At 38.0% G+C, this 16,319-nt stretch overlaps 1 protein-coding gene across 1 annotated transcript in view; it reads right to left on the minus strand.

Annotated features, from left to right (window-relative positions):
* Positions 1 to 3,300: 3,300 nt before the first annotated feature.
* Positions 3,301 to 16,319, minus strand: part of cnpy1 (canopy FGF signaling regulator 1) — a 14,536-nt gene continuing 1,517 nt past the window's right edge. Inside the window, exons 2-6 of the mRNA XM_024268917.2 lie at positions 14,299 to 14,401; positions 13,137 to 13,252; positions 4,302 to 4,514; positions 3,753 to 3,849; positions 3,301 to 3,462 (exon numbers count right to left, since the gene is read on the minus strand). Coding sequence (XP_024124685.1) covers positions 3,428 to 3,462; positions 3,753 to 3,849; positions 4,302 to 4,514; positions 13,137 to 13,252; positions 14,299 to 14,392 — 555 coding nt within the window. The 5' untranslated portion in view covers positions 14,393 to 14,401 and the 3' untranslated portion in view covers positions 3,301 to 3,427. The remainder of the gene's footprint in view (positions 3,463 to 3,752; positions 3,850 to 4,301; positions 4,515 to 13,136; positions 13,253 to 14,298; positions 14,402 to 16,319) is intronic.

The following is a 16,319-nucleotide window of genomic DNA, read 5'->3' on the forward strand; positions in this document are numbered from 1 at the left end:
TTGTGGTTTATTGTAAAGACCCAAGAAGTCTTTAAGTTGCAAGGGTCATTGAACGCACCGTTGCGCATGTTTTCCTGGCGTTTTTTTAATCACTTCCGTTGCCCTGACGACGCTTTCCAGAGTTACTATTGGTAGAAAGCCACAAAATCTGCCTCTGTGAGGGAAGATGTTTCACTGGTCACTGCTAGAAGAATATAAGGTTAATAGTCTCATAGATACGGATCGTGAGGGAGTTAATTTAGAAAAAAGTCAATATGAGCCTAAACAATTATACAAAATAAATTCTATTAAAAAATCACAGTAAAATTGAAATGTTGGACCAATTAACAACAAGTCTGTCATTTGTTACTTTTAAAAATATTTGCTTTTAATAAAAATACATTTTTGAGTTGAGTAGCTGGTATCAACCTAAAATTTTAATTTAAACATTTTAATGGTGGAACAAATTACAGAACTTCTGTTAAATGATCCGTTTCAGTTTTTTCAGTGTTTTTTTCCTTATAATTATACGTTAAATAAAATTTTTTTGCTTCTTTCATCATGAAACAAAGACATTTTCAAACACATTAACAAGAAAAAAATAATGTAAAAAGTCCTCAGCGTTCAGCCATATAGGAATAAATGTTTTATTTAGATTATGATTACATTTAGATTACCAATGTAAAAGAAAGTAAAATACAAAACTAAAACTGATAACAAAAGTGATAATCCATTAGGGATTTAATCTAAATCACACATTTATGAGACTCTCTTCTTTTTAAATCTGTGTTCTCAGGATGACTGACTTGCTGTTGTTTGCTGAGTGGAATGTCCCCCCTCATTAATGTGGGAGCAGGCTGCTCCCCAGCATGAGGAGGAGGTGCCAGGATGTTGCTGCTGATCCAAACAAACTGTTAAATTACCAACACATTTATATATTTTTCTTTAAACTTCAATCTTCCAATCCACCAAGCACCAAACAAGACAACATTTGAATGGATGTTCCTCACTGATGTGGCTCCATACTAATAAACAGGCTTTCCAATTATATTTATTGGCAAGAAGGAAAATTAGCTGAACTGAATTTACTACTTTTTTATGCTGTTTAACTAAAACTCGACTGTTTTAGTTAAATAAAAGAGGTTAGTTGCAGAATTGAAGCTTTCCTTCAGTTGGGATCTGTGCTGAAGTCCTTCTTTCTGATAGATAGATTTAAAATGTTTTTATGAATAATTTCTGACCTTGAAGTCGTTGCATCTTATTGTTTTTTTAGATTCATGGATAAAATCCATCAATTTGGATTCAAATGTTTAAACACTCCATGTTTGTTCTTTGAAAGTGTCACCTTTGTGCTGATCTCTGGCTTTGAGCTGGTTTATGGGGTTGCCGTGCAACGCATCAGCGACCGCAGCCAAAGGGAGAGCAGCAAAATATCCACTTTACGCAAAGTTCTTGTCATAATCGCAGGCTCTGGGACAGGCAGAGGCAAAGGGCAGGCACTTGGAGAAAAGAGAGGTACAGATCACAAAGTGTTGATGTCTTCCATGTCTCCATCAGACAAAAGGCAGCCCATCCAGCCCCCTTCCCCCCACTGGGAGATTTGGCCGGAGTTCTTTAAATGCTTCCTAGTCAACTTGGAATATGGAATGAAGGGGACGGACTCTTTGTGGCGGAAATATAATTCTGGCGACTAAAAGCTGGAGAAGGTAAAGAATGGGGGGATGACATCAGAACGATTTCACACCCAGGCCTCGGATGGCCGGGCCTGCCCCGGGCCTCGCTGCGCTACACTGATCAAAGCCTGCTGCTGCAACCCATCCCCACCACACAAAAAGAAAAGAACACTCAACTATGCTAATCTCAAGGACAAATATTTTTTAATCTTATTAAAAAACAAGTTAATGCCAATAATTGGTGGGCAAACTTTGAGCAGGGCGATGATTTCTGAGTGGAAAAGAAACTTAGAGGGAGAAAGTTTTTGAATGTAGATTCCTGAAGCAGCCACAGTTCTGCAGTGACTGGGCACAAACTTGCAGCTCTGCATGGCTGAGGAGCATTTAATGCAACGAAAGTAGATGAAACAGCTAAAAGATTAGTTTTCTTTGGATGTTTGCTTTTTTGTATTTATGAAATTGATGCCATTTAACACAAGAATCCCATTATAAAGTGACGAATGCATTAAAAACATATTTGATCAGACATAAGGGGGTTCTAAGCAACATTCATCTGAGGAGTAATGGAGCCATTTTTGGACAGATGAGACCAGAATGAAGATGTTTGGCTCCAACTTTAGGCACTATGTTGACAAAAACAAGAAAACTAGCAAGCACAGAAGATCTTTGTGTTTGTGCGGCCATGACACCTGTGTAACCGTTAGTGACTCCTTCACAAGCATTTGCATTTGTCTATTGAGTTCTGCAGTGATGAGTCCTTTGAGAGGACGCTCCAAGGGTCTAAGCCAGCGATCTGTCGTTGTGTCGTGGGCACTTCAGCCTGTAAGCACCTCGGTAACCCTTGATCTGTCAGCTGTGGACGCGCCATGAGCCCCACTCAATCCCTGAGAGGAAGCAATGGAGGAGCAAGGGGGAGACAAAAGGAGGCAGGGCGTTGAACTACAGACCTAGAGAGAGAGTTTCAATGATTGGAACTTCAAATGATCTGCACAGATTCTCATCCAATTTTACTTATTCATTGGAATTGAGAGTAAAATTGTGGGTTTATGAAGTTAAAGTCATTTGAGTTTTCTACACTTTGACAAATCCGTTAAACAAAATTCAATGAGAAGAGTCTGATGTAATGATGAGTTTCAATGCTGATAGACATTTTATTTTGAAAATCCCCGCCTTTACCCAAAAGTAGTTAGGATAGACTCTGGCAACTCTGTGATGCCAAAAGGGTTACAACATTATTGGGGAAAATGTATCGTGTTCTTCTATAATACAGCAGTATTGCATATTTACACAGGATAACATCAATCCTGAGCAACATTCATCTTTTTCCAACAATATCAGCTTTACAGAAGCAGTTTTAGAACCTGTATGAAGATCTGTTTAATGGAAACAGCATAACAATAATCTTCCTGGCTTGTAATTTTTAACTTGCAACAAAAATGGCGACCAATATCGGAGCTATCCATCCGTACAGTTTTGATCCAGAGTGTAAATACAATAACTTTGCTTGTGTTTTCCAGTTCTTCATTAGAAAATGTTGTTCTGACCACTGTGTTTCAACAGATTTTGGAAGTCATTCATATTTCATAACCGACTTGGATTTACTGGGAATTCCTCACAGACGCAGAGACAGAAATAAAATTACAAGATATTGTTTTGCAAGATCAAGTTTTTATTTCTTTAAAAATAGTGGTCATCATTTAGAAAAAACAAGGTTTCACGAACGGTTGGTCGGTACAGTGAAGCTGGTCGAGGAGGTCCGTGGATGGAGCAAACCTTCATAATTCCTGGTTGGTACGAGAGCCGCTTCGATCTGAAACCAAAACCACAAGAAAATAGAGCTCAGAGGAAAGATCTGAAACTGACATCATTGGCTGGAAGTGGAAATCATAAAACTTCCACTGACCATAACCCTAACCCAAAAAGGTTCAGAATTGTAGAAAAACTTTTATTGAAACATAAAACATATCGGTTAAAATTTTCTTCAGTGATATGGAGGGTCTTCCGGTTCTAAATGCTGATGTGTGCAGTCAGGTCCTCTTGAGATTTTAAGCTTTGGTCACCACAGTGTGCGGGGGCTTGATGTTTGGTCTGGACAGTTACCACAGAGACTGCTGCAGAGCTGCTCCTCCACTCCGTCTGCCTTCTTACTGAACGTGGATATGATGTCGTCCTCCAGCTCCTCCACTAATGTCTCACACTAGGATGCAAACACAACAGGAAACAAGGATAAAACACACATTCAGCAGAAATATACACATAAACAGTAATATCATGGGGTTAGGCTGAGAGTCCATCTGGCAGTGGGTTGGCTAGGATTCATATCCTGAACTTGACTGTCAACAGCTTTAACCCCTAAAGCTTACTGGTGCATTTATGAGAGTTTTTGACCATTCTTTTACACATACATGCATCATGCACCATCCTTACATGGGAAGACCTTTTTTTGTTTTTGAACATGAAGATTAAAAATGAACAAGACTGTGTGCAAACTTGAAATGTAGTAGATTTTGCTCAGTTATATACTTGTTTGTAATTAATATAAATTAGAAAGCAGAACAAGCTGATGGACAATAATCTAGAGCTGGTGAACTACTTTAAAGATCAGCAGTGACTTGTGTTCAGTAGTTAATCATCCAGCCGACTACATACTGCAAACGCCAGGCCGGTCGATGCTTCAGGGCCATCAAACTGGAAATTCTTCAAATCTGGAAAGCCTCCGTCGGTCCCGGTGCTTCGAGGAGCAAACCTCCTGTACTGCTTCTGCTGGGTGTCGGGGTCCAGGTGAAGGGCGTAGTCACTCATGCTTTTACAAACCTCCTCCAGAAGCTCGCTGAGGTGAGTCTCTGAGCGAGCCAGTGGGACCTGAACGCAGCAAAGACGCAAAACAAGGAGCATGAGGAGACGCAGAGCGCTCAGCGCTGGTTTCTGTCGAACAGTGAAACTCAAAGTCCTTCTAGGAGTTATTCTGAGTTTAAAAATGTGGTTTAGTGTTAAAAACAGATAAAATAGTCGCAGTGTGTGGTTTTAAGATTCACGCAGATGTAGAAAATCAGCCTAAATCCATTTACTTTCATTTAGATTTAAGTGACCTCTCAAGTACCATGAAAAATAAAAGACAAAAACGTAAAAAAAAAGTTGTCTGAATAAATCTCCTATGAGAGGAGACTGTCTCTTTGGTTCAATTATCAGTTGGGTACATGAAAACGCTAAATAATCTGGGGAGACGGAAATCTGACTCATAACAGGCAATAACTTCTTACTATTAATAATTAATAGACAGAAAACCAAAGCAAACGCAGGTTTCTTAGTAGGACTGTATCCAGAATGACTGACGGTTTTGGCTAAGTCCCAACTATCGTAGCAGACACGTTTAGGAAATGGGGCTTCAATAATCACTAAACCAGATGCTTTTAATGGCACTTTTATCCTCTTGAGTTTTACAGGCAATCAATCATATTATCTCCTAAACCACCTCTTGGATCTGATTCCAACCCAAATCTTAAACAAGATATTTTCTATTAGGGGTGTGCGTTGGCAAGAGTCTGGCGATACGACATGTATTCCAATACATGTCTCATGACATGATATTATCGCGATATATCCCAAGACTGAACAAGAATGGAGCTTGAATGGGACCTTAAAAAAGGAGGGGAAAAAAACAATTCTTTTTAGAAACATTTCAGCGTGAGATCTTGTTGTTTTGGTCGCGTTGTAGAGCTGCTCAAAGAGGCTCGGTGTGCTGCCATCTAGTGGTCGGAGCTTTAGGTGGAAAACAAAGGTAAGATGCTGAAAGATGCTCATAAATAATTATTTCAATATTGTCTTGTCAACATTTTTAACTGATACAAGTATAACCAATCGAAATATGGTGATACGTCTCCAAATCAATTTTCCCCTTCACCCCTATTTTCTATTATCAATATTTCTGGTCTGAGCTCACAAATTTGCTTATTATTTTTACTTGCTTCCCCTGGGAAGTAATCGGACCCCCTCAACAAGCAAAGCCTGCTTGTTTGTCTTTGGAGATAGATGTGTCAAACTTTGGTTGTAAAGGAAGATTTATAAGTTAGAAGTTTTTAATGTCATGGCTCTCAACATTGAGGAAACGCTCTGAACCAGCTGGAAACGTGCTAATTATAGAAAAACAAAGCCTCATGTTTGAGCTTTTAAAAAAAAGGAAGTATTTTTGAGCAAGAAACAAAAGCAAAAGGGTCTCGGCTGACCCAGTGTCAGCTGACCCACACTGCGATGCTCTGTGTGGGTCAGCAGGGTGACCGCTTGCTTCCGTAGTCTTTTCTCTATTCACACTAACAAACTTACTGCTACAATTTAGACTTTTAACCTCTAAGAGTGCTCTCTCCACCTCGACACCACCACATTGTTCCTCTGGGACAAAGACACCATGACAGTTGTGTCTAGACAGGTGCAAAGTGCAGGCCGGTGCTCTGCTCTCTACATCCCCGCATGCATTTGGGATGCCAAGGGCGACTAAAAAAATAGGCCCAGTGGTTTGCTCACACCTCCAACGAGGCTGGCAGAATGGTGTATGAACGACTAAATGGTGGGATGCATCACAAAAAAAAGGAAGATTAGGAGACGGTCACCTGTTCTGACCTCCAGACCACGTACAAAAGTAACATGGTTGAAGGACAGCCCTGAAGATGAGTTTAAACTGAACAAAGAGCTTCCCTGACATCTGCTTTCGGGTGGATCTGTCCTCCTCCTGTCTCTCCTTTGAATCGGCAGAAAAATCCATTCGCCACTTTTAGCACCACTTATTCTGGGAAAAAAAACCTTGAGCCCCCCCCTCCAAAAAACCTGCAGCGATGAGATGGAAAGAAGGACGGAAGTTGGCAGGTCAACTGAATGTGTTGCAGCATGAGGCCAAAGGTTAAAGGCCACGAGCGCTGGGGAATGTAGGTCAAACGGGTCGTGGACGATGAGCATCACCTATCAATCAAATCCCGTCTGTCATGACTTTGACACCAGTGGAGAAGCTTCAGCTCCTAACGCAGAGAAAATCTTCCTTCTGATTTAGATGACTAATATATATATATATATAAATAACTTTTGCTAATGGTACCATGTGCATTTCAGCTTAAATTATCAACACAACATTTTATTTAACTGATTAAAAGCCTGTCTGGATAAATTAACTTTCATCCTGACCTGTAAGAAAAGCAAATTCATTGATAAATTAAGTTTTTTTTTTTGCAACTCAAAATTTGGCAAATGAAGAATAACACAAAAACAGGAGTACTCCATGTTCCTTTGAATGTGATTATTGCTGTATGTGTAAATTATTCTCTTTTTTAGGTTTTTCATATTAAATTAGATGTCAAATTGAATAGACAAAATCTCCAACATGAATGACAGGACATGATTTTCAATTGCTTTCATTGATTTATTATTTATTGATTCATGTTGTTCACTACCAGGAAACCCACAGACTTCTTATATAAATGTTTGGTCAGATTCCTACACAATATATTTGTTTGTAATGGACTTGTTTGAACCCATGTAGTCTACTTAAGTTTTGTATCATCTTTAAGGAGGAATGCTGGTTCAATTAACTCATAAGCATAAGCAAAACAAAGGAAATGCGTGATACAAGCCAAAGAGATTCTCATGTAGGAAAAGTTCTCGTCCGCTCGCATGTATCAGGGTCCATTCTATGACAATTTAACAGCAGAGAAAGCAGTAAAATGCAGTTTTATTGTTATTTTTACTAATTTAGGTTAAGTTGAAAGTTTTTGAAGAGTTAGATGGGATGGGTCATTATCATGCCCCGCCACAAAAGTGCTGTGGAATTAAAGACCTTCCTCGCCAGTTGGAGTCCGCTGAAAGGAAGCTGTCAGTCAAAGCCTTGACTGAAGAATGGGCTGGCTGGTGGAGGTGCTTTATTGTGGGACCGGTTTGACTAGAGAATAGGCTTCTTAGGGATTCTATCTGCTATTTTATTCAAACTGGACAGGAAGCCGTCAATGCAGAGCGCTGGAGAGGGGCCCTTCACTTTCATTCTCCTGCTGATATGGATTAATGAAGATTTATAAACTCTTATTAATAGTAATAATACTGTCTGTCAAGTTAAGATGATAAAAGTACAACAAAGTATTAGGTCTACCATCAAATTGAAAAAATAATACATTTACAATACTAAAGACGGAAAATTCTGAGAAAAAAATTGAAATTTAGCAAAAATAGTCGTGTAAGCCTCTATCCACATTACGTGCTGACTGAATCCATGAATGCATACGGCTTTAGTTTATCATAGATATCCATGTGACATGATGCATATAAATCTCTGGAGCTAAACTGCAGACGGCGTAAACGATCGTGGGAAATCCTTTTGGGTCAAGAATCTTCTTCTGAAGAAGCCCAGTTTCCTCAAAGTTTTTATTCATTGCCCTTGTACTTAAAATAAAACTATGTCAATTAGTATTTCCTTATTTATGAAACGGCTTACAATGTCCTCTACATCTCTCATACAAAAACACAGTATAGGTTGTTTTTTGGTTGTTGTTTATATTGTATTAGTAAACAGAATTTTGCCTCATAAATGTATTACTTTAACCTAGTAAATTTGAATTACTTATGGAAAAATACATTTATTATTGTAAATTTTGACTATTTTCCTCATGATTTTCCAACTTTATTCTAGTAAAATGACAACTTTCTCAAAATTAATTTTATGTCTATTTTTGTACATTTTTCTTTCTTTTTTCTCGTAATTTTACAACTTTATTCTAGTAAAATTACAACTTTTTCTGAAAATTTTGCAATATTATTTCAGTACATTTTTCTTGTAAGATTACAACTTTTTCTCATAATGTTACGACTTTATTCTCATAAATATGTTTATTTTGTAATTTTTATGGTGGCAGTCTTACTCTGTTATATAAAACAGATGATTGTTCAGACACCTACTGAATTTAGAACTCATATTTGTGGATGATAGGGATGCAACGACACAGTTTGCTCACGGTTTGATACGAACCTCAACATGAGCAACATTCTACATTTGATACGTATTGTAAAAAAAAAGAAACAGAATTTCTACAATACCACAGATAATTTTGCTAGCAGAAATAACAATTATTCTGATTTTTTTCAAGCGCACATTTCTTGCCACTTATTGCAGAATAACATTTGTACAGAACTCCTGTAAACTGGTAAACATAACAACTCATAATGGAATGTACTAGAATATCAAGACTTGTAAACATCAACACAGTGAACTGCAACAATTTAAGCAGTTCTCTTAAGTTTTGACAGCTAGATGTCATACAAAATCTAAACTAACTTACTTTGAGGTCCAAATAAAAAAACAGTAAAAAAAATCACTTAGCTGTCAGTCATTTATTCATGAACCTTCAGATTTGTTTGCAAAAAAATAAGCTTCTCAGTAGTTTTTAGCATTTAGCTAAAACTTTTATTTTCCTGTAGGATAGGACAGGTCAGTTCTGGCAGGGGGGGGGGAGATTGGGTGGGGACTTTTTGCAGCAGACAGGCTCAGCCACGAAGACATGAACACACAGACACACTTAAAGGGGCCTTACCATGATTTTCTTAAGCCTATCAAAGTGAACTATATCTATATACAAGATCATGTATTACCTTTGGATCACTAAAAAATGAATTATTTATGAAATACCCGGAAGTAAAACAACTGGATTCCTGAAGCTCCGCCTGCCGCTGCGTGTGGCTGCAGTCCGCTCCATGACGTCATCCTAGAGTCTGTAGCACCATGTCTATTTTTCCCACGAAAATAATCCAAACTTCGTCAAAGAGGGATGCACATACGATATATCTGCCTTTAGTAGGCCTGGCCATCCCTTCAGCTGTTAGCATCGATCTGACGTCAGCACGTTTCCAACCGCTCGTTTTCGTGGGTATGGGAGGGGCTGCTACAGACAGCGCAGGTTTTTAGAGGATTATTCTTAAATACATGAACGGATCGAAATGCTGCTTTGGGGTTCTTTATAGTGAGGAATGAACAGTAAAATTCATTTAAAACTTCAAAAAGTAGGATTTTCATGGTAGGGCCCCTTTAAGGCACCCCATAGTGGTACTGAATAAATAAAATCAATATTGTGAAAAATGTCGTATTGTACCTTCAAAAACGCATATTGAACTGTTCGGTTTCCTATTGAAAATTGTTGCATCTCTAGTGGATGACGAATCCTGCTTTACAATTACAAAATGAAAATTAAAAAAGAGAGATATTTTATTTTTGGTAAATTTGGTATATTTTTGGTATAATTTTGGTATATTTTTGGTATACCAAAAATTCACAAGAAGAAATTGAAGTCACTAAGAAAGGTTTCCTTAAATTAAGATTTTGTTTTGAAAAAAAATTTCTTGATGAGATTATTTTTTTGCAAGACAGTAAATTAGACATTTAGGACTAATTTCAGGTTTTCTACAGTTTATTTAGCTATTAATTATTTTAACATTGGGTTCGCTTATTTGGCTAATTTTGTCGTTCCTAAAGCTAGTTTAGCCTTCAACAAAACAATTGCCAACTAATTTTGTTTTTTCAGTTTGTGCAGTTTATGTTGCTTATCTTAGGGCCTTGATATTAACAATGTGCCAATATATTTAGCAACTGTTAACATGTCTAATGTTTGTCTAGATGGCATTAAAACAACATTTGATTTGGCTTTTCAATTTGGAATATGCAGTTAAATTCCACATTTTTTACATTTTAATTACAGCTGATTTAGCATCTTGAAAAGCAAACAAACATGTCACAGATGTAAGAATTATGCACTTTTCTCTCAGTTAAGACATCCCGACCTTTTTCCACCTGTGACAAATATACATGTTTTTTATTGAAACTTCATTTATGGATAATTCTGATTAATAAAGACATACCTGCCCTGTGTCCCTATTTATAAAGTAGTTTGTATCGACTTGACAGGAAAAACACAAAAATTCTGTGTGGATGGCTGCACTTTCCCATACAAAAGGAAAAATTGAAAGACTGCATGCCCCCTTACACATTCATTCACATTTCTGGGCCATGATATTATGTGTCATGGTGGCAGCTTGCTATTATGCATCCTCTCATTCTCAATGCATGACTTCCCACTGGTCACCGTGAGATCAACTCGCCGTTCTAAGTTCAATGTCTTTGGATGCCCTAAGAGTGTCATTGTTACGGCAGGCAGGTTTAACTTTTGTGCCACGGAGCAGCCCCATACCCCCAGGAAGTCCTACTGGGAAAGAGGCCAAAGAGCAGAGACTTAAAACCTGCAAATCCTTCACAGTGATGGTATCTAGGCTGTGACATCCCGCCCTCTGTGATTCACCCTAGGTGAAAAGCTGATAAAAAGGAGAGAGTCAGGAGGGCATTAAATCAAGGCTTAGCTCCTTCTGTGTCTCAGTAACATTTGATTGACCAAACAACAAAACAGATGGAGGCTGGTGTTGGCCGAGGGCAAAGGAGGAGCTCATCTCTGGAAGGAGCACGTAGTCACGGCCCGGTGAGCCAAGTCACAGGAAACCCCAACAGTTTCAACAAGAAAAGCTCTAGTAAAGCTTTATTAACAAATATATTCCCCACACCCATGCAAACTCCCCAAACAGGACACCTGGTATAACATCTAAAAACTGCTGCCAAAAGATCTACTTTTCTTGCCTTTTAGAGGTGAATATTAACAAATAAAATTAGGCTGCCAATGCCTTTCACAAAGAAAGAGGAAATTATCTTTTTAAAAAGAGCCAAAGACACTAACTGATGCAATAGTTCACTGCTCAGAGTTAAGGAAACTGTAACTTCTCTATCTGTATAAAATAGAAAAAAGAAAAGTGGAAATTAGCAAACTTCTAAGACAATGACTGGACAAAAACCTTTACATGAGTCATGACAGCAGAGGTTTTAGTCTGCCCAACAAGGATCTAAATCAGGGTTCTCAAACTCATTTTTCCTTGGGGCCACTGAAGACAGTCTGTCTGAGGCTGGGCTGTATGGGGTTCCATTTGGGGCAAAAATATATTTTTGCATCCAATGTTTACTGAACAAATTTATTGAACATTTGTTCATGTCTGTGTACAACTAAGTAACATCTTCTGTGTATCTTGTGAGACGACAGGAGCTAACGACGCTAGCAACTGTTGCTAAGGACTTTTCTGACGACAAGATCCAATGACGATAGCAAATGCAAATTTTTAAGCATAACAAAGCAAATAAAAAACAATCATTAAAGAAGAGTGGACAAGAAGATATTGCTTAGTAGACACTGAACTTTCATATTAAGGTGGGGGCTGCAAAATGCCCCATGGGCCACCAGTTAGATACCCCTGATCTAAATGATGATGTAAAACACAAAGAGTCTTCTAAACTGTGCAAAGAAACGCAGTGTATCTTGTCATTTAGCTTTGTTGAACAAATAAACAACAACTGTAACTTTAGAGGCTAATGACAAAAAGAAAACAGCACATGCTTGAAAATATGCTGTTTGCTATAGTGAAACATGGCGGTGACTTGTGATGATCGGGGCTGGATTCACTTTCTCTAACAACATAGTTTTAATTAGCCCCGCAAAATTCGAAGCCAACTTCTAAATATAAAATGTTGCAGTTCTGAAAATCCCTGAAGGTTGGTGAGGTTCAATGTCTTGCTTAAGGAAACTAAGACACTAAGGAAGTAAAAGAAGCTTCAGTAACTGAACTGAAACCACCTCAGGCTTCATTATTGCAGTTCAGAAATGAATCCTGACAACTGACACTTTTGGTCCATGAAAGAAGTCCAAGTAAAAGGTAAAAATCCATCTGTGTGGAGCCTGAAGCAGCCATACAAGGTGAGCTTATTCACTACAAACCAAAACACTAAAAAACAGACAACAATCGCAGTCAGAGTTTTGAGAAGCGATCTGTTCTGAATTTTTTTTCTTCTGATTAATTTAATGTTTTAGTTGCAAATTTATTTCTAAAATGTAAAAAAAATAGCTTAGAGTCAATTGAATGCACATCTATTAGGATACGGTCACATTTCCCAAAATGTCACCATGCAGCGACCTAATCATGAGGCTACAGTTGCGTTTTTAGACACAGAACCGCAGAGGTTTTAAGAAAAAGTTAAACATGTTATGGCAACTGGAAGATTTTTCTCTAAAAGTTGACATCGGTCAGTGGTCGCCAGAGAAGATTTCAAGGTTGTGCAGTGGCAGTCCAGTGACAGACGCGGATTACGCCATTATGAAATCTGCTGACTGACTTGATGATGCGTAAATGTCTCTGGACAGCAGCTGTCCATATTAAATACCACCGGCCTCCAACCGCCGTGTAGACGGCGGTTCTGCAGGCCTGACTTCTGCCGTCTACATTTATGACTACGCCATTGATTTTTAATAAAATAGTGTGGCGGCATGAGATCTTGAAGATTCCGCCGTTGTCTCCCACATTAGTGCAAGTCTATAGCAACATAAGTGCAGCAGCAGGGAGAGCAAAGGTTCTTCACCACACAGCAGTGCACTGTACCTGCTTGTTCTTTACGCTTCCATCTGGGTTGACTCTAAAACCACCAACATCGATGGTTTTTCTCGGGTCGACTTGACTGATTGAGTAGTTCAGTTCGTCCACTATTGCTCTGCATGCTGCAAGACAAATGGGAGTGATCAGATCCAATCAGATGATTGTGTTGATAAATGTATCACACAATACAAGCTGATGGGCATCAGAACAAATACGGTTGGTAGCTGTGGTTTGATTTACTATGTTAAGGTTCCTGAGACACTGAGTCAAAAATATAATAACAACTGAGACCTTAAAAGTGTATTAACAATCAAGTAAGTTTAGAGCTGCTTATTTTTCAGCTGAACTTATTCAATAAGTTAGACCCATCGGTCTCCATTTTTTCCTCAATTTCTGTTGACAAAGTTCAAACTTCCTCGTATACTGGATCACAGCACTGTAAGTCCAAGTGTCTTGTTGAGAGATATAATCAAATTGTGATGACAAACTGAAAGCTTTAAAATTACACAACTACCGTCACATTATGGTACCAAAGACACCTAATTTATTCTATTTACATAACTTATTTAGTTTGGTTATTCTTTAAATTTTTCAATTACAACATTGAGATATTTTCAAGTATTAAAGTGTTCATGTTTATAAATAGTTTGAAGCTACTTATTTCTTTGTTATTAAACAGACATGTTCGTGACTTTTGACATTTTTGATTATAATCGGTTGAAGAACACATTTTTCATTCTTTGGTTTTCTTGAAATGACTTTGATCACAAGTTGGTGATAAAAATAAATAAATTTGAGCCTTACAGCTAAAGACCTTTTAAAAAGAGCTAAACTGTATCACTGATTCAGTACTGCAGCTTGAGTTACAAAAGGTACCAAAACAACCAATACATATATCTTTTTTATCTTACTCAGGAGGACACATTTTATCCAACAATTGCTAATCCTGACACTCATGAAAAGAACTTTAGTTTCCTGTAACCTCTACCTCAAGTCATACCTGCAATCTTTGCAAGCATTGGAGAGTGAAATAAAATGCAGAAACATTTTTTACTTCTTGTTGCCATTTTTTTAAATTACAATCTTCAACAACCACAGACTTCAAACAGACTCGTACTTCTAGAAGCTTCTTGTTTAGTGTAAAAAACAATGGGGCTTTAAAACTTACCAGAACAATAAAGAACTGGGTCTCTCTTCCCATGACTGGCTTTTATAAAGATGGACACCATCATCACCATCATCTGGATTATCCAGGAGGCCATTGTGATCGTCTAACAAGACAAATTCCACACGTTAGGAATGTTTTCGGAAAACTGGAGTACTTCTATAGGGAAGTAGCTCCAATGTCTTCTTTGGGTTTGGGGAAAATTACTATTCTTCATCAGTACAAGATACTGGAGAGAAATTCATGCACCTGGAAATGAATACAGTCAAGTCGTGATGACAAGTTCAGTGTAAAATACTAAACAAAGTTGGCACCAGTAGTATTTCTGACAGTTGTATTATACCAATTATAGTATAGATGACATAACATGTTTGTATTACAACTATTTATGTTCATGGTCTACACCAGGCATTGTCATTTCTTTTTGTTCACTGTTTTTAATTATTTCCAAAAAGTCCAACTTTGCCTTTATTAGAAACAAACAAAGTAAAATATTGCTAATCACTGCAGTAAATTTCCTATTTGTGTACAGGAGCATTTTCTGAATGGAAAAAATAACTTGTGAGGTGATTTTCTGCAGCCCCTTCAGACCACACCCCTGCAATACAGCAGTAGGGGTTTACTCTAAACAGCTGCAATTTACGTTCTTTAAATCACCAAGACACACTTTTCTCATTTAATTTTGTTGTGACAATGTTCTATTGTCATATTAAATCTAGAACAATTCATACCGCAATGGATTTTGGAGTATATCTGCAGATTTTTATGCAATTTGCTTAATAGTTTGGCATAATCAGCCAAAATATTCCAGCACACACTTGGAGTTGGAAACAGATTGAACAGGCATCTTTGTTGTTGTGTAAGGATGGTAGCTGCCATAACCTGAATGGTCTTATACTACCTGTTCTGCCTGTTTACAACTGGAAATGGTGTTCTTATGTACTCTGTCACAATTTGAGGTTTCAGTACAGCTCTACTGTTCTAGGATCTATGGAACAGTGCTGTGGTCTGCTACTGCAGGAAGAATGAGGGGTCTGAGAATGGAACCAGAACAATCAAATCAACCATAAACTGAATGCATTTGTGCCAAATACATTGATCTTGGCTTTGATTTTTAGTAAAAATGAACTATAAATCAGATTTTGATTGTTGATTATATTTTGTCCATATTGCCAGCAATATCTTGAGATGTTACTGCAACAGAAACGTTTCTAGATGCGTGTAAAAACAGTGAAAGAGCTGTTGATTAAGAGCATCTATTTTCATACACTAGCCCATGGTACAAGCAGTCAGATAAACAAGTTGTTACAACATGGCGGAGACGTTAAGGTCTCCTGCTCTCTTCTACAATGTCATGCATCACCAATTGAGAAGAAAGTACAACATTTAGTACCTGCTATTTTGGTCCTGTAAGGCAGTTACTGAGGAGAAGACCATCAAAAGGGAGCGATGATGGGTGTTTATGACATATAGATTGTCAGGGAAACAGTGTGAGAAGCAATGCGTATCATGTTTAAAGTTCTTTAATGAGCCTGCATTCATCTGACCCAGTTTCAGTTAGTTGCTGTGTCTCATTGTTGCTTCACCGCTACTCCGTTTACATCCAGGCTATGGTGGCCATTTTGGCTCAGTTGTTCGGCTCTGAGAACTGAGCCTATTCAGACTGAGGAAACTCAGAGCGAACCAGATTAGAAACAAACCGAGACCACCTCTGAGGATAGCTCAGAGAGCGGTTCCTGGTTCTGGATCAGGGTCCACTTGGGTTTATTCAGACTGAAAATTTGTTCCAGATTATTGGGGGAACACACTCTGATTCACGTTAAGCAAACCGGATGTATTTAGTCTGAATACACCCTTAGGCATTATTCACTTTTGCTGAAACTATGTTGATCATTTCAGATCATGCATGGAAATAAAACTTTTAAAATATTTTAAAGACAGATATTAACATCTAGTGGGGATATTTTGTTTGATGCACAAACACTGAGAATGTGATGTGTGTAACCGAGGTGAAGTTAGTTGGA

This window comes from Oryzias melastigma, linkage group LG17 (genome assembly GCF_002922805.2).
Source record: "Oryzias melastigma strain HK-1 linkage group LG17, ASM292280v2, whole genome shotgun sequence".
NCBI classification, from domain to species: domain Eukaryota; kingdom Metazoa; phylum Chordata; class Actinopteri; order Beloniformes; family Adrianichthyidae; genus Oryzias; species Oryzias melastigma.